The 21135-nt window shown below is 42.1% G+C and overlaps 10 protein-coding genes across 10 annotated transcripts; 7 read left to right on the plus strand and 3 right to left on the minus strand. All coding sequences in view use genetic code 12, as the record gives it.

Moving 5' to 3' along the window:
- Positions 1-377: 377 nt before the first annotated feature.
- On the plus strand, positions 378-2301 carry CDC33 (Translation initiation factor 4F, cap-binding subunit (eIF-4E) and related cap-binding proteins). Its single transcript, XM_001384827.1, has one exon. It carries the CDS (start codon positions 903-905, stop codon positions 2259-2261), a length of 1359 nt encoding a protein of 452 aa, XP_001384864.2. The 5' UTR covers positions 378-902; the 3' UTR covers positions 2262-2301.
- Positions 2302-4077: 1776 nt separating this feature from the next.
- On the plus strand, positions 4078-6240 carry FAA22 (long-chain-fatty-acid CoA ligase; the record flags this gene model as incomplete). The annotated part of the gene is made up of 1 exon (XM_001384828.1): positions 4078-6240. The coding sequence occupies one exon, from the start codon at positions 4078-4080 to the stop codon at positions 6238-6240; it is 2163 nt and encodes a 720-aa protein (XP_001384865.1).
- Positions 6241-6381: 141 nt separating this feature from the next.
- On the minus strand, positions 6382-7995 carry DLD2 (mitochondrial D-lactate dehydrogenase; the record flags this gene model as incomplete). The annotated part of the gene is made up of 1 exon (XM_001385168.1): positions 6382-7995. One exon carries the CDS (start codon positions 7993-7995, stop codon positions 6424-6426), a length of 1572 nt encoding a protein of 523 aa, XP_001385205.2.
- A 1590-nt stretch (positions 7996-9585) lies between these two features.
- On the plus strand, positions 9586-11094 carry PICST_32238 (predicted protein; the record flags this gene model as incomplete). Its single annotated transcript, XM_001384829.1, has 1 exon — positions 9586-11094. One exon carries the CDS (start codon positions 9586-9588, stop codon positions 11092-11094), a length of 1509 nt encoding a protein of 502 aa, XP_001384866.2.
- Positions 11095-11516: 422 nt separating this feature from the next.
- On the plus strand, positions 11517-11930 carry PICST_60559 (predicted protein; the record flags this gene model as incomplete). The annotated part of the gene is made up of 1 exon (XM_001384830.1): positions 11517-11930. The coding sequence occupies one exon, from the start codon at positions 11517-11519 to the stop codon at positions 11928-11930; it is 414 nt and encodes a 137-aa protein (XP_001384867.1).
- A 176-nt stretch (positions 11931-12106) lies between these two features.
- On the minus strand, positions 12107-13585 carry PICST_32240 (predicted protein; the record flags this gene model as incomplete). The annotated part of the gene is made up of 1 exon (XM_001385169.1): positions 12107-13585. The coding sequence occupies one exon, from the start codon at positions 13583-13585 to the stop codon at positions 12107-12109; it is 1479 nt and encodes a 492-aa protein (XP_001385206.1).
- A 2250-nt stretch (positions 13586-15835) lies between these two features.
- Positions 15836-17056, plus strand: PICST_32241 (predicted protein; the record flags this gene model as incomplete). Its single annotated transcript, XM_001384831.1, has 1 exon — positions 15836-17056. The coding sequence occupies one exon, from the start codon at positions 15836-15838 to the stop codon at positions 17054-17056; it is 1221 nt and encodes a 406-aa protein (XP_001384868.2).
- Positions 17057-17363: 307 nt separating this feature from the next.
- PICST_32242 (predicted protein) lies at positions 17364-18053 on the plus strand (the record flags this gene model as incomplete). The annotated part of the gene is made up of 1 exon (XM_001384832.1): positions 17364-18053. The coding sequence occupies one exon, from the start codon at positions 17364-17366 to the stop codon at positions 18051-18053; it is 690 nt and encodes a 229-aa protein (XP_001384869.2).
- Positions 18054-18467: 414 nt separating this feature from the next.
- On the plus strand, positions 18468-18848 carry PICST_47260 (predicted protein; the record flags this gene model as incomplete). The annotated part of the gene is made up of 1 exon (XM_001384833.1): positions 18468-18848. The coding sequence occupies one exon, from the start codon at positions 18468-18470 to the stop codon at positions 18846-18848; it is 381 nt and encodes a 126-aa protein (XP_001384870.2).
- A 1157-nt stretch (positions 18849-20005) lies between these two features.
- On the minus strand, positions 20006-20882 carry NUO21.3 (NADH-ubiquinone oxidoreductase subunit). The gene has a single exon (XM_001385170.1). It carries the CDS (start codon positions 20862-20864, stop codon positions 20289-20291), a length of 576 nt encoding a protein of 191 aa, XP_001385207.1. The 5' UTR covers positions 20865-20882; the 3' UTR covers positions 20006-20288.
- Positions 20883-21135: the final 253 nt, after the last annotated feature.

Genomic DNA, 21135 nt, shown 5'->3' on the forward strand with positions numbered 1-21135 from the left:
CTACATACAGATATACACGTCAATATAAATGAAGTCGAATTCTGAGTGCCTCATGTGTGGTTTCACGTTGTTGCTCCAGATATGGGTCCACCAGAAATCTCTCAAGTACTCAAAATTTTCTATTTTTACAAGAAGGGTCTAACCTGAGATAAAGCTTTCAATTGTAAGTTACAGAACGAACTACCGAACCCACCCATAGATTGCTTCAAATTGATAATCCCAATGCAATGGCTGCAACAGCGACATTTTCTCGACATGTCGAATGTCGCACCATGAAAAATTTTAAGTCAACCCTCTCAACTTCAGAAGGGAGAAATGGAGAAAAAGTTGGAGGATCCAATTTTTCGATTTAGACCCATTACGTAGAAACACCAGAACTCCAGAAAAGATTCTTCTGTGTTTATCATATTAATATCCTATAGCTCCTAGCATCTTTGTAACAGTCTGTTTGCAGTGTCTTTCAAGTTTTGCCCTTTTATTTCCACTCACGCAGCTCATTAACGATTCCATCTTCGTATTCGTTTTCAACAGTTAATTGAATTTTTCACTTTCAAAATCATAATTAACAACTCGTTTATTTGAATTCACCACCTAGTGAGACGTCAGTACATCCATCCTGTTGAATATCATATATCAACTCATAAAATCATAAAGTCATAAAACACAATAAAAAATCCTATAAATAGTTCGCTTCAACTGCTAAAGCTCATCGATATCGTCTTTTATTCGGTATTCATAATTCACTAATTGTTGTACTCATTTGATATTGCTATTCCATAATTGCATTTGAACCAGCTGTTATTAGTTACTATTGTTATTCATTACTACAATTATCATTGCTGTCATTATTGTGAACATCTAACATCTTGTCTATACTATTCTAGGATCCTGTATTTATCGTCATGTCTGAAAACTTAAAGAGAGCCGAGTCGTTGTTCAACAGAATCATGAACCAGTCTGGTTCCTCGTCATCGCACACGTCGTCTTCTTCACAAAACCATGTCGACGCTGCTGTGGGTGCCAAGACCAACTCTTATCAGCCCCACCATAAGTCGTACTCCAACTCGAACTCCAACTCTCACAGTAATACCAGTAGAGACAGAGACAGGGAAAGCAAGTACAAGCTGAACGGTGTTGGTTCCAGTGCCAATGTCAATGCACTTGTAACTGCCAATGCTGCTTTGTTGCCGAAACGTGACCCCATAAAGCTGTCGCAAGAGACATTGAGCCGAATCCCTCCAGAGCACCATATTTTGCCTTACTGTTGGACGGTGTGGCATCATTCGAGATCGAGATTAAAGCAGAAGGAGACATCATCGCCTTCCGAAGATGAAAACCTGACAAATGCTGCTCCTGCTGCAGCTGCTGTAGACTCGTATTTGCAAACCACGAACGAAATCGAGTTTCTCAGCATTTCCGGCGAAGACTCTGTCTCCACGACCAAGTCCATTGGATCCTTGGAGCAGTTATGGATGAGCTTATCGTCCATCAAGAAGACATACGAGTTGCCTATTGGTACCGAGTTGTTGATATTCAAGTCGGGAATCAATCCTGTCTGGGAAGATCCAATAAACACCAAGGGAGGCAGATGGGTGTTTAGATTCAACCGTAGAAGCAACGGGTCATCTGATGACCACGACTCGATCGCCAAGATCAGAAAGAGAACCAGTTTGATCTGGGAACGGTTGGTGATCAAAACCATAACGGGATCCATCATTCCTGAAGCCAACAACCCTGTCGAGTACCAGGATTTGTTGTTGAATGATATCTCTGGCTTGGTGTTGAGTGTTCGTAAAGATGAGGACATCATCAGCATCTGGAACTCCAACTTGAACTTTGGTGGCAAGGGCAAGAAGGACGACGACAAGAGTACCAACAAGAAGTTGACGTCGTTTCAGGCTCGCAGAGTCATCTGTGATGCCATTTTGCGAGTTATTCGTGAATGTGATTTGATTGCGCAGGGCTCAGATTGTGTGGACACCGTAGACACCGGTTCCAATGAAAGGGTATATGGTGTGTCTTTTGAGTACAGATTGCATGCTGACAATGCCAATCCAGATGGTAACAACGGCTCCAACATGCTGTCGTCGAAGTACGGCAGTGGCCACCACCATCATCACCACAACAGTCATAACTCGCACCACCACCACCACAGCAGTCACCACAACCGTCGTTACAATAATAACAATAGCGGCAGTAGCAAGAACTCGTACAACACTGTTGCCGTGGGTGGTCTGTCTGGTGAAACAGTCAGCAACTAGCCATACGTTTATAGACTATAGCATAATAGTATGAACGAAGAAGGACACAGTAGACTGACATGTAAAGGAAGATCTAACGTAAGAATACTTCTACTAGAGGAGAATATTACTAAATTTTTTATGATAAAATGGGTGCAAGCCTAATCGGGAAATATATGGAACCTAATAAATTGGGAAATAATGCTTTGTGTCAAACAACGCTACAATGGGGGCTTTCCCAGCTGATGTCTATATACTTAGTTATACGCAAAAGAGAGTGGGATTAAGAGTAGCACAGTGAAAGCCATCAGTGAGAAGACAGCCAGAGTAGTTCAAAGTACTGTGGGTGCAGCAGGGTACATGCCCACAGCAGAATAATAGTAGAAGTAGATTACTACAATAGAAGCAAATGGTGAAGTAGAAGTGCCCAATCGTACCACAGACACCTCCAGAACAGCATTGTCATTGTGAAAGTAGATTCCACAACTAATTACCTCCTCCTGAAGAACTCCCTAGCACGGGTCAAGCATGAGAAAGTACCGTATTAGTTGTACAGTAATCTTGCTAAAGTATGCTGGTGTGTCGCAGCAAGTATGGCGACAGGTTTTCACGTCAAACTGAACTCTCTGCCATTTGATGGGGCCATGTTCCGAAATTCCTAGGAGCGGGGGGCTTCTTTGTCTTCTTCTGATATTCAACCTGGTCAACCCCTCCATTGACTTCGGCACTGCAGATAGCATGGGGAATATCCGACTATAATAGAACCGGTTACTATAGAGATAACCAAGAGATGCGAGATAGAGATGGGGTGTAGGTTCAATTTTCCTTTTGTTAGCGAAATCTTCACCAAAGCTCCACAAGTGGTACGGAGACTCGAGAAAGATTGAGTTGTCCCGAAAAAGATGTGTCTGTTTGGAGATGTCTGAAATGAACAGCCGCAGATTGGAAGGATTTCATCCTTTAGTCCCAGCTCCCGTCGGCTGAAAAATTTAAGTTCTACGCTCTACCGGCCCAGCGACTCTTATATTTCCGTCTCACCGCTAGCGCCGAGTAACTCCCAGAGTGCGGGTTGGAGTCCCAGGGAGACTGCAGGTCCCGTGGAGAGCGATCTACCACAAAATGTCAAGCAGAGATAACCAGAAGAGCCATCGACGGTTAAATTCCGGAGACTGGAGCTAGTAGTTTCCAGAAGTAGAATCTGGAATAGTAGCAGACGCCAGTACGGTTGAAGTTGTAGCTGAGTATGATTTTTTGACCAGTTTCTTCACCAATTCGTCGGCCCGTTGGTTCGGTCTCTCTGAGCCGCGTTTTCTCCTAATTTTTCACTTTCGCTGTCTCATTTCCGAGTTTTCCTACTAGGTCTACAGCTTCCATACAGCTTCATTACCCTGCCAAAGCCGTCGAACAGCTTCGTAGAGCCAACATGGCCAAAGAACAAAACTTCTGCTTTCTCCGTACAAAATACACCCTCCATCCCCACCTCCACATTTGACCAGTCGGCATGGGCCATGTCCAAATCAGGCTTTTTTTAGCAATCTTCTCCGCCACAAAGTCCCGACGTATGTACCTCGGTCCGTGGCACTTTCAAGTATAAATACGTAGCAAATCCACTAGACTGTGATAGGTGTATAATTTCAGAAGCAGTGATCATTGTTACTTGCGAGTCGTCTCATTTAATAAGGCTGAATCTGGAACCGTCTCTCTGTCAACCGTCATTTGTCGTTGATCTTAGTTTATTGATCCGGATATTTTTTCCCTATACCCCAGACATTTTTTCCCCGGATTTTGATTTTTCACTTTCCTACCTTCTAGCTTCGCCCGAAAAAAACCTCCTACCATGTCTTTGTTTCAGGAGGACCCCAAGAATATCCACAATTTCATTCGGGCTAGTCTCCCTTTGGATCCCAAGAAGCTCTGCGAGTCCGTGCCTCTTCCCTACTCCGAAAAACCAGGCTACTCCGCAGTCTACAGAAACAAATACTCCGTAGATGGCTTGATAACCAGACCTCACCCATCATTGGCAACCTTGTTCGACTTGCACGAAGTGGCCGCCCGTTCCCAGCCAGATTCTCCATGTTTTGGTGTCAGACACAAGCAAGCAGACGGTACATATGGTCCTTACCAATGGATCAACTACCAGGAAGTCTACGATAGAAAGGTCCACTTCGGTTCTGGTGTCTTCTTCATCTTACAGAACAACCCTTACAGAACCAACTCACCAGTCCACCAGAAGATCCACTACGATCCACAGGCCACTGAGTCTCCTTTCGTGTTGTCGATTTTTTCGGCCAACAGAGCCGAGTGGGTTACTACAGATATGGCTTGTTCTGCTTACTCCTTGACATCTACTGCTTTGTATGACAGTTTGGGTGCCCAGACATCTAAGTACATTTTGTCCTCGACAGAAAGTCCTATTGTTGTCAGTTCCAAAGATAAGTTGAAGAGCTTGATTAAGTTGAAGGCCGAAGATCCAGAGACCTTGTCTAACTTGATTACATTGGTTTCGATGGATCCCCTTGATCCAAAGACTGATGAAGCTCTTGTAAAGTATGCCAACGATAATAGAATCACGTTGTTCGATTTTGACCAGGTGCTCAAGTTGGGTGAAATAAACAAGTTGCCCCAGATTCCTCCTAAACCAGAGACTATCTACACCATTTCGTTTACCTCTGGTACTACGGGTGCCAACCCCAAGGGAGTTCTTTTGACCCATGCGAATGCTGTGTGTGCTGTCACTTTCTGTTACTCCAACATTACCTTACCAGAATCTCCTACCGTGTACTGTTTCCTTCCCTTGGCCCATATTTACGAGAGAATGAGTATCTCATTTGCTTTATCGATGTGTGCAGCTATCGGTTTCCCACAGTCGCCTTCCCCACTTACTTTGATGGACGATATTAAGCATTTGAGACCTCACTTCTTGAATCTTGTTCCTAGAGTATACACCAAGTTGGAGGCTGCGTTGAAAGCACAGACTTTCAACAGTGACAAGCCAATTATCAAGTCCCTTTTCTCTGCTGCCATCAACAAAAAGATGGAATTGCAAGCTGTTGAGGATGGAGCACAAGGAAAGCACATTGTATACGACCAAGTTGTACAACTTTTGCGTAAGAAGATTGGTTTCGATAGACTTATTGCAGTGACAACTGGTTCGGCACCAATTTCTCCAGAAACGCTTAAGTTCATCAAGGCTAGTTTGAACACTGGTATGTCGCAGGGTTACGGGTTAACCGAGTCGTTTGCTGGTGTTTGTACTTCGCTTAAGTACGAGGCCAATCCTGGTTCCTGTGGTGCCATCTCTATCACTACTGAGATGAGATTGCGTGAAGTTCCAGAAATGAACTACCACGCTCATGACAAGGGTGGTCCAAGAGGTGAGTTGATGCTTAGAGGTCCTCAGATCTTCCGAGAATACTTTAAGAATCCCGAAGAAACCGCCAAAGCCATAGACTCCGAAGGCTGGTTTGCTACTGGTGACATTGCCAGAATCGATGCCACTAACGGTAACAGAATCTACATCATCGACCGTGTGAAGAACTTTTTCAAGTTGGCCCAGGGAGAGTACATAACCCCAGAAAAGATCGAGAACACGTACTTGTCGCAGTTCCCTTTCATCCAACAGTTATACGTACACGGTGATCCTTTGAAGACCCACTTGGTGGCTATTGTTGGTTTGGACCCTGCCACCGTCGATTCGTATATCAAAAGAAAATTCAACGACATCTTAAGCAATCAGGATGATATTGTTGATTTCTTCAGAAATCCAAAGCACAGGTTGGCTCTTTTGGAGGACATGAACAGCTCAGTTGGAGGCTTGTTACAGGGTTACGAGAGGATCCACAACATCAAGGTCGACTTTAATCCTTTGACAATCGAAGACAACGTCATCACTCCTACGTTGAAAATCAAGAGACCCATCGCTGTCAAGTTCTTCAAGGAAGATTTCGATGCCTTGTACGAAGAGGGTTCATTGATTAAGCCGGATGCTCATAAATTGTAATCTAGACTAGAGATAAAATTTACAATTTATTGAAGAAAGTTCTTTTCTACGTGTATGATACAGTAGTCATAGAAATGTAGTGTAGAAAAGTAATAGGATAAAGCACCACCTTGAGTTATAATAAATACTACGATATTGTTATATGCGTTCTATGATTATTTACTATGATAATGTCTATATGCTCTACACATACTTATAAGGGTTCATGATACCATTTGGATCGTAGTGGTTCTTGATTTCCTTAATCATCTTGATTTCGATATCACTCTTGGAGTAGCCGATGTAGTTCTTCTTTTGGAAACCCAAGCCATGTTCAGCGGAAATTGATCCCTTCTTGCTTTGGATCCATTCGTAGACAAAAGGCTCCAAGACTGCTTCAATTTCCTTGGAGTATTCTCTGACACAAACGTTCAAGTGCAAATTGCCATCCCCAACGTGACCGTAACCAATGGCATCAACAACTGGCTTGGACTCGTCGTCAAGGCCAACAATACCAGCTTTAGCTAATTTCACATTAGCCTCTTCCACCAAGCCATACAAGTCTGCCAAAGGTAAAGAGACATCGTACTTGTAAACACCTCCACCGATAGTGGAAGCTTCAGGAATAGACTCTCTCCAAGACCACAACGACTTGACTTGGGTATCGTCTTGGGCAATGATACCGTCGTCAACCAAGCCTTCTTCCATGGCATTTCCCAAGAAGGTCTCCAACTTTTCGTCGTCGTGTTCCTTGTTTGAGCCAGAGGTTTCAATCAAGATATAAAAAGGATACTCTCCACTTTCGATGGGGTGATCCAACTTCAAGTGACGGGCAGTCAAGACTTGAGACTTTCCGTCCATGAACTCAAAGGCCGACAAGATCTCTGACAACTCTCTACGTGCTCCTACAAACACCTTTTGCACGGCTTCGTATGAAGACACGGCTAAAAAGGCTACGTTGAAAGCGACAGGTCTGGAAGGACACAAAATAGACACTCCGGTGATGATCCCGATCGTACCTTCTGAGCCTATGAACAACTGCTTCAAGTCATAACCAGTGTTGTCTTTTCTCAAAGAGTCCAAAGAGTTGTAGATAGTTCCATCAGGAAGAACTGCTTCCAAGCCTAGCACAGAACCGTGCAAGGAACCGTATCTCAACAATCTCAAACCACCGGCATTGGTAGCAACGGTACCACCTACATGGCAGGAGCCTTTGGCACCCAAGTCAAGTGGGAAGATGTAACCGTTTTCAGCCAAAAACTGGTCTGCTGTTTCCAAAATGACACCAGAGTCGCATTTCAAGATCCCACTCACTGGGTCAAACGATCTGATCTTGTTCAACGACGATAACGAGATGACGATCTCATCAAAAACAGGATTAGAGCCTCCAACCAAACCGGTGTTACCACCCTGGGGCACTACAGCGAGTTTCTTTTCATTACAGTAGGCCAAAATCTTCGAAATCTGCTCCGTGGTCTTGGGCTTCAATACCAAGGAAGACTGGCCCCTGTATTTTCTCATCCAGTCTTCGTTGTAGAAGAGCAAATCGTCAGCATCGGTGATAACGCCATGGTCGTCTTGCAAGACGCCACGGAAGAAAGCAACGTCATCTTCTTCCAACTTCTTGAAGCTTTCATTACGTTGCACTCTCAGAGCATAGGTCTCGGCCGTGAGAGGTACAGACTTGCTCGAATACAGTCTGACTCCTACAGCTCTGACTCGGGCCGACGATCTGGCTACAGCAGAAACTCTGGTAGAGAAAGCCAAAGAGGCCATGGAAACAGAGCGCACTCTCTGAGCATAGGCCAGTGATCTCTTGATAGCCAACATGGTATGGGTTACTGTGGAAAAGTGTAGGGTAGGAAAAAGTATCGACTTGAGTCATACTGAAAAATTGAAAATTATTACCCCATACTGGAAATTGCATCAAATCACATCACGTGCCGCACAGAGATAATCTAGAATATGGCAAAGTGGAAAGTTGATTAGGTGCTGATTTCTGCACCAGAGGAAATTACAATACCATGCCACTGTGGCGATATATGTATTCATGATTGTAACACTATTTGCTTCTATTGAATCTCATGTGTCTTTCAAATCTCATTCTCCTCTCTAAACTAAGGTCGCATTTTGGTGCTTGACATTTTTGCACCCAAACAAAAGCAATACATACTCAGTGTGTTGACAGATCTTGACGTAAATTTGAATTGCTTTCTTCTTTAACTAGCTATCCTCTGAGATCAACGAGTTTATCTAGCCCTACATCAAGATATCTCGGGGCAAGACCTTAGCTACCCCATCAAACCTGATAGAAAACTGGGTACAGTCGTAGATTCTAAATCGCTTACTGTAGCTATTTTCGCTTTGTGATTATCTGTTGGTCCGAAGTTAATACGTACTAAAACTCCACTCATATCTGCCGAAAGGACCAACTGCTTCAGTGTAACTTATGTTGGAATGATCACTATCACTTCCCACAATGCCAACGGAATCGCATACTATTCGATAATTATTACTACTTTGTTTAATACACCGCTCAAGTTCAATGTCTGCAACCTCAAACTCGATTGGATTTGAGTCAACCCTTTCAATGTAAATTGTAAAACTGCTCATTAAAGATAAACTGTATTCGGTCCTTAACCCTCCCAAGCATTTAAGCATGTCCTCTTTTACTGTAATATAATCTGCTAATACGGCAGTAGCACAGAAGCTTGCTAAGTAGTATAAGACTAACACTTTATGAACAAACATTTTGATATATTTCTAAAGTTCAAATTGAAGAGTTTCGCTGGTAACTCTGGAAGTGCTGGCAATGGCAGAATTACCGGTATTTATCCAACTTACCGGCTGACTCGTTTTCCTAAGAAGTTAGTCATTCTCCTAAGGAAGATGGTTATCTTTATGGATTTGGATACATGCAGTCCTAGAATTTGGATCTAAATTTATAACGATTTCCCTTGATAAATCGTACATTAAACAGAAATGAGTCAAATAAACTACATGCTTAGAGAATTCATCTCTGGATTCTACTTGCATCATTCCTAGCTCCCAGTTTCAGCTTACTACGCAAAATTCGTCCGACTCATTCTGTTTTTATGAGTGGTGAAGTAAACTTATCTAAGCAAGGACATGATCCTGCATATCTTGTGTCAGACCGTTTTGTCACATGACCTCATACTCATTAGTACAAACTGAAATGAGGAGACAGAACGAAGACAAAAAAATGAAAGCTTAATTAGCCTGAAATCCTTGACCCATTTTCCGTTCTTGTCTGACGACTACTTTATTGAATTTCCACCATTCGCCTTTAACATAAAATATTTTGCTTCTTCATTTCTATATAACTTTGTTTTGTTTCGTTACAAAATGTTGTCGAAAAACTGGCTCTTGTCCATTTCGCTAGCTACCCTCGCTATGGGTTTCCAGATGCAGATGCCCTTTGACACCTCCAGATTCCAAGACTGGCTCCCGCTGAATGGCAACTCGTACCGTCACTATCTGACTGTGCCTCTTGACCAGTTACCTATAGACGTCCATCAGTACAAAAACGATATGGTGATAAGGATCAACTATGCTGAGAATAAAGAGTTGAAAAAATTATTGTTTTCTCTGCAGCCTGAGAACAAACCTGAAGATTCAAACAACCATAAGGACACCAAAATCCACTACAGCAGATGGGCCCACAACAATGTCAAGTCGACAGTGGACTTACAGATAGACGAAGACAACTTGGTTGGGCTCATTGGCCGTTTTCCTCTGTTGGACTATACTGTGATCATCCAAGACTTGGCTCAGAAAGTATACGAGACATATCCGCAAGACTTTGAAAGACCAGGCAAAAGCAAGATATATGCGCAGAAAGACGATTACGTTTACAAATCAACGGCTGAAGTCCTTGATTCAATGAAAGTCGATGTCATGTCCGAGCTATTTTTCCGCGAATACAGACCGCTCGAAACTATCGATGCCTGGTTGGATATCATTCAGCAGACATATCCTGACATCATTACACTTGAAGAAATTGGCCATAGTTTTGAAAACAGAGCCTACAAAGTTGTCCATTTCTCTGTACCCGACGGCAATGTGGACCACAGCCAAAAGAAGACAATTGTGGTCAACGGAGGAGTGCACTCACGTGAATGGATTTCTGTCTCTTCTGTGTTGTATACGGTCTACCAGCTTATACAGCTTTATAACGAGAATCCTACTTCTAAGATCTTCTCTCACTTAGATTTCTTGTTTATTCCTATTTCCAACCCTGATGGTTACGAATACACCTGGAGATCTGATCGGTTGTGGCGTAAGAACAGACAGCTGACCCTTTATCCTGGCTGCTTTGGCATAGATATTGACCATTCCTACGATTACCACTGGATCAAGTCTTCTGACTGGGCCTGTGGAGAAGAGTACAGTGGAGAGCAGCCTTTTGAAGCCTACGAATCTCAGATCTGGGAAGATTACTTGAACGCTACTAACAACGACCACAAGATCTGGGGCTATATCGACTTGCATTCGTATGCCCAAGAGATCTTGTACCCATATGCATATTCTTGTAGTGAGCAGCCTAGAGACGAAGAGAACTTGATTGAGTTGGCCTATGGTATCTCCAAGGCTATTAGAGTGCAATCGGGAAAGACCTATGATGTCTTGCCAGCTTGTATTGATAAGGATGCTGATCTTCTTCCTGATTTAGGTTCCGGTAGTGCTTTGGACTTTATGTATCACAACAGAGCATATTGGGCTTACCAGTTGAAGTTGCGAGACAGTGGTAGTCATGGGTTCTTGCTTCCTAGTAAGTACATCGAGCCTGTGGGTGAAGAGATATTTGCCGGAATCAAGTATTTCTGTTTGTTCATCTTGAGCGACGATCGTTAGGTGTATAGTAATGTACTAATAGTATACGATATGTAAAAGGATTAGCGAATTAGTAAACTAGTGGAAAATGTGAAAAAACTGAGAAGGAGTATCGAAATACGCATAAATACTTCGTTTGCTCAGTTATAGATATCATTTGAATAGAAGTCTGTAGTGCCATGTTGGCTACTCCAAAGAGTAAGTGCTCGCAAGACAGTTGTATCGCACAAAAATTAGTTGACTCACAGCTGGAAAATTCACCTACATATTCTCTACTTCAACGTCTTATTCTACCCCACAAATAAAATGAGAGTAGTAATCCAGAAAGTGAAGCTGGCTTCCGTCACGGTGGATGAGAAGGTTATCTCCTCGTATGTATGAAACTCATCTCCTTAAGATATGAATATTTGGGTACTAATTGTCTCAGAATAGAGAAAGGGTTGATGCTTCTTGTAGGTATCTCCACCAAAGACAGCGAAGAAGATGTGAGTAAAATGTCCAAAAAACTCCTCAGTCTCAGAGTGTTTGAGGATATGACCCAGCCTCCAGAGACCAAGACGAAATGGTATGGAAAGCCATGGTCAAAGTCTATTGTAGATGTAGAGGGTGAAATTCTTGCTGTGAGTCAGTTCACGCTTTACGGAACCATCAAGAAGGGAACCAAGCCGGACTTCCACAAGGCCGCCAAGGGCGAACATGCCCATGAGTTGTACCATATGTTCTTGGACCAATTGAAGGTAGGCTTGGGTGACGATTCTAAGGTTAAAGATGGCGAATTTGGGGCCATGATGGACGTAGCCTTGGTTAACGATGGACCAGTGACGATTGTTTGGGATACCAATGATCCCACATTGTAATTATACGAATAATCGTATGCTATAGAGTTAGAGAATAGATAGAAATGAAGACGATAGATTTAACAGAATATAGTAGAATAAATCTTAGAAGTAGCATATGGAAAATGTAGTGAATGTCAAGCTATTATGCGAACTTGAAAAGTGTGTTATTAATATATACTGTATATTTCTTTATACTACAACCCGTTGCTGGCACAACTAAACGGATGCCCATATAAGCTATCCTCATAAGACCACACAATACTCTGAATGGTAGCATAAAGACCTGGACCCAAGATGTAGAAACCAATGACGACTAGAATCAAGTTCAAAATAATTTCCAACTTGGTCAACAACGACGATCTTGAGAAAATCTGAACGAGATTAAGACTTTCACCTTCAGTCTTCTGGTAGTACAACTTCTTCAACTTGAAGTATGCTCTTGCCCAGAAGAAAAATCCAAAGGAACAATCAAATAAAGACGACATCAAAGACAAAAGGTCTGAGAAGAATGGAATGACTTCAGCGATTACAAAGGCAATGACCCAGAGAATAGCATTCAATCCACCCCATACGAGCCACCCTCTAACTGTGTGACTGTTTCTGTGAACCGAGCTCTTGTCAAAAATCTCCTGGAATAAGAACTGCGACGAAACATTACTGTATAACGAACCGAGGAAGATGATGGTAGGAAGAGCGAAACTGAAAGCAATCTTCTTAAAGTTGCCACTCAATGACCCAAAAGCTGGTGCAGTGATGTAGTTGTTGCCGACATACACATAAACAATTGAACCTGCCAATGCAAATGTGATAAGTTCACAAATTGTAACGACATAAAGAGCCTTCTTGAATTCCTTTGGTTGCTTCATTTGTGAAATGAACGAAGGGTACGTGATTTGTCCAACAAAAGTGTACACGATGTTCAATACGGCTGACATAATGGAAACATACGAGGTTCCTTTTTCCGGCCAAGCTGTCCAATGGATAGGCAAAGCAGTAGCTTCTTCCCATCCGCCGGGGTGATCTTGGATACCAGCAAAGATCATCGAAAGAACAACCGCGATGAACATGGTGATAGCAGAGAAGTAACCGACTCCAGACATATGGGCAAATGTTCTTGGTAGAGACAACAAGAAGCAGATAATAGCCGTGACTACACCAAATACGACGGAACAGATAGTGGTATTGTCACTGATTGTATTGAAGTACTTCGAACCCACCAATACGTGCAACGACTGGATCAAGGTGTTGTTCAACAAGAAACACAATGCTGTTAAGTACCAGACCCATCTCTTACCCCAGAAAAGATGCTGGCCAATATCACATACGTTGGTCAAATGCGGATATGCAGCACAATAGTCCGAGATGATGAGCCCAGTATAGAGTACTAGCAACGATACGATAACGGTGACTATGAGCCCCAACCCCAAACCTAGTACCGAGTAACTCCATGGGAAAGACATGATAGCAAGACATATGTACTCCGAAAAGAGGAGCCCCGCGGTTTTTTGCCAGGAACAGTTTCTATAGTTGATAGAGTGGCCAGCTTCTTGTTCAAGCTCGTTCTTAAGAAAAAGGTCGGCATCGGTGTCCGAATACGAAGTGAACGAAGCCCTTTCAAGATCGCTAGGGGCCTTGACATCGTCACGATAGGCTTGTTCGGTTAGATCAGACATATCAGACAGAATTGATTAAATGACAGGAAGAAAGAAACAAAAATTCTACATTCAACCAACAAGAAAACCCTCCCGTAATATATCAATGCAAGTGAAGATTGTATAAAGTCTAGTACATGAAATTAAGGTTGCAAACTGGTTATTTTCTGCATCTGCAAGAAGTGTGGACATCCGTATGACGCAATCAAAGGTTGCAGGTGTTTCTATTTTTCTGTATCTTCCAAAATTAGTAGGATCTCTATCTCATCTGATTATTGGACAAATTGACCTTTATCGGGGCTTGCAAAGTAGGGGAAATTGCCCAGCTCCCTTTGATAGTGAAGTTAATAAGGGCACGCATTGCAGTACGGCATTTAACGATGCCACAATTGCGATTGTACCAATGTCGTTGGATATGGTGAATCTTGTGTGTTTTCACCTGAAACTGATGCATATACGATTGCAATCAGTTTCTCGTAAACCTATACTTATTGGTCAACGGATATGTGAATCGCTGTGAAAAACTGTCGACACCGCCAATCATCGAGAAGCCCTCAAAAGAAACCTCGTCCACTTGAAATTGTTGTCGTAGCATCTCACTAGGTGATCCTCTATATACGCTCCGTCCCATTGTATGGTATATAGAGAGAATGGTGTATATAGAGGGGTTCTGGTGGAGTCCATGATGGTACACGGTTAGGGTGTCTACAAGGCTAAGACCAATGCCACGGTCAACGCAAAGACTCCAGTGACTATCCATCCATACTTGATGGTCTCGTTGACGTCGAACCGATCGGCTGGATTGAATTCGAAATTAGTGAATATTCTGGTAGATGGCTCTATATTGTCTTTACGAATCCACCATAGTGAATTCTTGAAGTAGTTAACAAGTCCATACTTCTGGAGAACTAGCAATGTGACAGCTACAGCCACTACTGCTACCAACGGACTATTCCATATGTATCTTGTCATCTCTAGCAAGGATGTTTTGGATTGAGTCTTCCCTCGATTCTGAGCAATGAATAGTTTGGTGACTGAGTCTTACTGTGACTAACTGAAGGAACACTATGACTCAAAACAAGTATGTGATAAGATTGTAGACAAGTTTTAGAAGACACAGCTTAGCATGCAATACTTTTAGGAAGCGTGGTTAGTTTCAGTAGTTTTTCAGTAGCTATTCCAGTAGGTGTGAGTAACACCACTTTTGTTAACTAGCAAACGAGATTTTTCACTTACATCGCGCTCTTTTTAGTGCAGGCTAATTGCTCTCACAGTAGAGTAGCCTTCAAAAAGGCATGAGTCAGGCTGGTAGATCTCTATATAAAACTACCATAGTCCACAGCTCTCGAGATTCTGGAAATACATCAAAACAAACTTCCATCGTCTGGTAAAAGTCACATTCACCCAGAAGAGAAAGAACAACGAAAGGCCCAAAGTAGCACCAACCATCATCCCTGCCACAAGAAGCCTTAGAGCAGAGTAGGCAATATCGAGCACTGCTAGAACGTATCCGAACAACATCACAAGGCAGTTGGCTAGCACAGTGTTGGAATCGTATTTTGAGGTAATCATATCGACACTGGAAACGTTAAAGAACTCGTTGAACCCATTCGTGAACGGTGGTTCAAAGGTTTCTGGATACAAGAACAACATCACAGGCAACTTTTCCGAAAGATTGAGATTGGCCACCACATCGTCTCTGACGTTACACGCTATTATCGTAACTAGACTCCACCAACTCATATTGCCAGTCTCTTCTGCTTTCTCCAAGCTTCGTATGATCTGATTCAACATTCAGTATTAGAGACTAACACTATCCTACTAACAAACACAAAACTACTCCAATCTGTGCACACCACCACTTCAGTTTATACAGGTGGGCCCTGAGTTGTGTCTATCAAGTAAATAACAATACTTGGAGTAACCAAGAAAGTCTGTATTTCAACACAATGTAAAGAAAGCACGATAAGAAGATTTCTTTAAATAATATATTTGGGTGCGAAAAACTTCATCAGAGCTTTTAACTTGGTCTGTGGATATCTCGTCTTCCACAAATTCTACCCTGTCTCAAGAGTCGCTACGATCCTCGCTTCCGGAATTACTCATCTGGCACACTAGTATTATTTTGCTGTTGTCACAAATTGTAACTGAGTTTGACATTCTTGTTTTAGAATCTTCTTCTTCACATATACAAGTATCATTTCAAGATCTGAATCTGTCTATCATTTATTTCCATAGCAGCCTTTTACCAGGGCAAACTGTGTTTCTTGCATGAAAAGACCATTTGTTCAGGAGGGTGTCCCGATCAAACACAGAAGGGTTGGAGCCCCTGCTGGTTTCGACTTCCTTGCTCTTCCCTTCGATACACAGAATCTCATCTTTCGTCATCTAGAACCTCGTGATATCATCAGTCTTTCTTGTATGGACTCCATGCATAGAAAGTACTTGTCTCCGTTTATTTTCCAGAATATCAAAGCTACGTGGCAGAAGCTTCTCTTTGAGAACGATAAGCCGATCCAAGAGAGGTTCTTCACCAAACATTCCCATTACATTGAACAAATTCGAATTATAGACTGCTACTCATTTGGGGAGTTTCATGTAGACATCTTCACTAAAATCTTCAACCAGCATTTGTTACCCCGACTCGAGCACTTACTTGTTAACTCAAGCAACTCGTCCAACTGGTTGAAATATAGACAAAACGACAGCATCCGCAAAATCACGCTCTACTTCGAAAAGGACCATTTCGAGACCCAGAACGAGTTCTTATCATCGAATCCTAAGAATATTCGCCAGATAGTGAAAAGCACAAGCAACAATACAAGCCCCAGAATCTTCCATTTGAACCATGTACACTTGTTCACGAGCTTAACAAAGTTGGTGTTAAACAATTACCACTTCAACTGGGGTTTAGACGAAGAGATCTCGACCCAGCATTTGCAAGAGTTACGACTCCACAATTGCACATGGGAATATCCATTCCAGTTGTCGCAGTTCAACATCAACCACCAGTTGAAGGTGTTGTCATTGAACTACTCTCGTAACAACCCTTTTGTACTCTCTGAAAGATTCAACGTCTTCTTACTTACTGATGATACCGGAGGTTTGGCTAGTTTAGACCAGTTGGAAATCAATATTGCTACCGAGAACTTGATAACTCAGACGTCTGTTCCTTCTACAGCGGTATCTTCATTCGGAAGAGTCTGGTCGTCTAGGTTATTCTGCAAGTTCATCAACAGAATGTCTTTTCCCAGCTTGCGCATATTGATCTGCCATGGATGGCTGATCAACCTCCACAACTTCAGATCGCTTCTTGCTACGTTGAATAGAGAAGATAACAACTTGGTAAAGTTAGACCTTTTGCTAGTGGACCCTTCAGACAACTACGACTTGAAGCTTATAGAACAGATAAAGAAGGAATCGCAGATCCTCTTCCCCTGGATGAAATTGAACTTGAAGTTGACAGACGACAAGATCATAGAAAGCGTATAAAATGATAAATGATAAATGATAATGTTCACGATAATGATATTTAATTTCTGCCAAAGAGCCCAATTCCGGTTTTTCACATTCCACAATTGTTGCTGGGTTTCTATATAGAGTCACACTTATGTGTTTTAATAAATAATTGACTAGGTAATCACATCAGGATTTCTACTAGATTAGAGTATGGAGACATATATGGTACGCGCTACCATGTTGAAATATGTATGCAGGATCTCTCTATTTTTCTCTATTTCCATACATTTCGTCAGGATCTTTGTATTCATTTTCATCAACCACAGCATTTTCATGAGCTATGAAGAATACCCTCGGCTTGTTGATCCAGTTTCTACTATTAGTGCGATTCGTTGTCGGCAACACGGAATCGTTTCTTCTCTCTGTTCCTTACTATTTCGACATCAACAGCCATCCTCAGTTACTAAGTGAGGACGATGCCTTGAATAGACACATTGCAACACTCAACGCGTCTCACAGCTTGCTTGAGAATTATCCGATTGAGCTGATAGAGACGCGTCACAACGGCCTCAATGTTTCCAACATCATCGCTATCAGAGACTACGATTCGTTCTCCAAACCTAAGAAACAGCTCTTGGTCAAACTAAACAACTACGGAGACACGAGCTTTGCGTCACGTGATCTTCTCTATGTCAAGCTCTGTTGGCCTGCGACTTTTGCCTTTGATTTTAGAGTGAGCCATCGTTTTATTGCGGCACGTGATTTTCTTGAATTGGGCCAGGCTGGAGATGAGGATGTGCTTGATATGTATGTAGTGGTAGAGTACGAGTTCATAGGAGAGACCAGTGATGCTTCACGGTACTTGAGCGAGAATGACGAGGTTGTTTTCCAGCTCTATGTGACAAAATTGCCTGCCAGATGGTTGCCTATTCCAATAGAGCTCTATGGGTTTGTGGTTTATTTTGTGGATGTCACTATCCTATTGGTGAGTTTGGTTGTGCCGTGGATGTATGGATATATTTTCAGTTAAGGTTACAGAATATCAGCCAATGAATAATAGTCACGTTCGGCTATAGAATCGGTTACAGGAATTCTGTCACCTTTTTCTTTCTGTGTTCCCAGACGTCATTTGTAGTGGCATGCTGTATGGGAGTCTTGGCACATGACGCGATTCACATGATCCCATCCATGCTCAGTCTTTTTTGATTTTTGAATCCCCTGGAACGTTCTAAATAATAGAATGATTCTTCTGTCATTAACCAATAGGATTGTACAATCACAGATAAAGCTACTTTTAACAGTGTAGGTATACAGTCGACGATAAACGTATACTTTTGACATTTAGTGTCTATATAAAGCATTTCCAGCAACAATTGACCATCCAGTTCAATTTTCAATTCGAGTCACATCTTTAATCCCGTTCATCTCCATACCCGTGTCCACGATGTCTTTGCAAGATGAAGACCCATTGGGCCCTCCCACCAACACCCAGAACATAGACTTGTCCAAGTTGTCGCCCCAGGAGTTGCGTATCTACCGAATGTATGGCAAGTTGCCTACGACCCAGCAGATATTGCTGTCGAAATTTCAGGACAAAAAGTATTTTGACAGTGGCGACTACGCTATGCAAAAACAGCTAGGGGGAGGATTCAGATCCGGACTCCCTGGTGGAATACCCATGAAACACCCCAACGCCGAAAAGGTCAAGGAAATATATAACCGGAACTCGATCAGTGGTTCCAATTCGGGGATCTTGTTCAATGGGAAATCAGGCTTGTTGAACGAGTCCACCCCTGGTGAAGAAGAAGAATCTGAGTCGAAGTAACAACTTTAGAAAGACTGCCAAAACACGATCTTTATGACCAGTAAGATTAATTAAGTTCACTAATATTAATTTAGATTAACTATCAAGTAAGCTATCGAGCTATAGTCAGTTAATCTATCCCAATACAGCAGCATGTGTTGGAAGCTGGTATCGCATCTGTGCCACGTTCGTTCTGATACCGGTACACGATTATTCTAAAAACCAAAAAAATCTGTAACTTTCCCAGGATTGCAAGTGTCGTCCAACTCCATGGCTTGAGCAATGGCTCAGAGAGCTGAGCTCGTTACACCGCTTCTGACACTCTGGGATATTTCTTTATTTAGGTAATGGAAGACTTAGATTTTTGTGCTCTCTGTACGAGAAAATACACGAACATGATGAATTAGATGTACGAAAAAGGTTCGAAAGTATGTAGATGTAATTGTTGTAGCATTTATGAAATTTAGTAGTCTCAAATTCAATGCTCATGATTGAGATCAACTCGTTAAATTTCAAGATTGCTCTGTTGCTCTGTTTTTTTTACATTTCTTTATAAAATACAATACATATGAATAAACGTCTATGTCGAATACATATATAGATGTTCTGTTTGACTAATGACCTCTTCAATCGCCATATAGCCCAATTCCACGATTTGCTTGTGAAACATCTCCAATTTGTTGGAAATGAGCATTTCGCAATCAAGATAACCAACAATTTCCAGAGAACATTCCCACCTAACCAAAGCAAGACTTTGTCATACATCAGTCTTTCTGTCGTAGATCTCAAAGACATTATTGTGGTCAATATCACGTTTACTGTTTCTTTCAGTGATATCTACGAAGTTCCAGTGGTACATTTCAGGGTTAGCGATGAGACTGGATCTCTCACGTTTGACTTAGATAAACTAGACAGCTATATTAAATTGATAGGGAAGGATTACACCAAAGATAAGGTGGATTTGCTCTTGGTAAATCATCCGTTGTTAAACGAAACTTGGTGGAGTATCCATCCTTGCTACGGTCAAGAAGTAGTTGCACAGTTTCTTGAAAATACAGTAGAGCCACTGGATTCAGAGGGCGCAAAGAGTATCAAGTACATGAGTACATGGTTTGGTGTCTACGGGATAGGTGCCGTGTTTGACAGCTTGAGTTTTAGATTAGTCACAGTAACTATATGACAGTGTATTTATGTTTATTGAAATGAAGATTGTCTGGACAATAAGAAGTGGAGTGTAATGTATATATGAATGAATGCTGTTCCAGGGTTACTGGGGAGAGATAAATATGTCTAGCGAATCTGACTGAACAGTACTATAAGAATGGAAGATTCGGGACAATACTATAACAATACTGGAATAGTATTGAACATGTACGATATTCTAGTTCGAGTAACTACTCTAGAAAGCTAGATATCAAGACCATCGTTTGTTTTGATATAGTTTTTGATTATGTCTACTCTCTAGGCTGTGGCCTTCTTTTCGGTGAAAATACGACATGGATATTCTTCGGTGAACATACCATGTTCTGGCTCTTGCAAAATAGTCCATTGGAACTTGTTCAAGGATGGAGCAACAATAGGTTCACCAGACTTGCCCAACAATTGACCCTTCACAACGTCAGCTGGAACGGACGACAAGGTTGTAGCCAAGGAGACGTCACTAGCACTATCAATGAAAACGGACAACTCTTCAGTGCCTTTGTTACCAATGGAGATTCTGGGCTTCTGTACAGATCCCAACTGTAACAAGCCAGAGACCTTTGTTTGGTTAAAGCTGTGCACTTGAGGATAGTTTCTTCTGTAATCTCTCTTGTAGTAGGCATTTCCCTTGATATCACCAGCTGGCAAGGTTACTGGTTCCACGTATTTTTTGGCATCATCAATTCTAGCTCCTGGTGGAACGACTCTGAAGTATGCTACCAAGGGATTACCCGAGGATCTGTTGGGAACAAGGGAAAGAATTTGTCTGACTTTCTCCCAAATCCCCGTGGATTGCGTTGTGTATTTCTTCCATACTGGGACTGGACCTCCGGACATTCTGGCTCTTTTAGTGCTACGGAGGAAAGTTGGAGAATATGATTTGCGCTCAACCTGTTTTCACATTTCAATATTGGTAAAATTCTGCTGATTATTGGTTAGAAGTATATGTCACAAAACCAAAAGTCGTGCGAAGCTGTATCACGTGAGCCAAGTAGTATGGGTGCAAAAGGCAGAAATGGGAGAAGGAGTAAAGGATCTCTTTGCTGGGACTGGGCCACCTGATGATCATTGAAGCTCTAATAGACAGAGCCATGGATGCAATTGTAAG

This window comes from Scheffersomyces stipitis, chromosome 5 (assembly GCF_000209165.1).
Source record: "Scheffersomyces stipitis CBS 6054 chromosome 5, complete sequence".
NCBI lineage: Eukaryota > Fungi > Ascomycota > Pichiomycetes > Serinales > Debaryomycetaceae > Scheffersomyces > Scheffersomyces stipitis.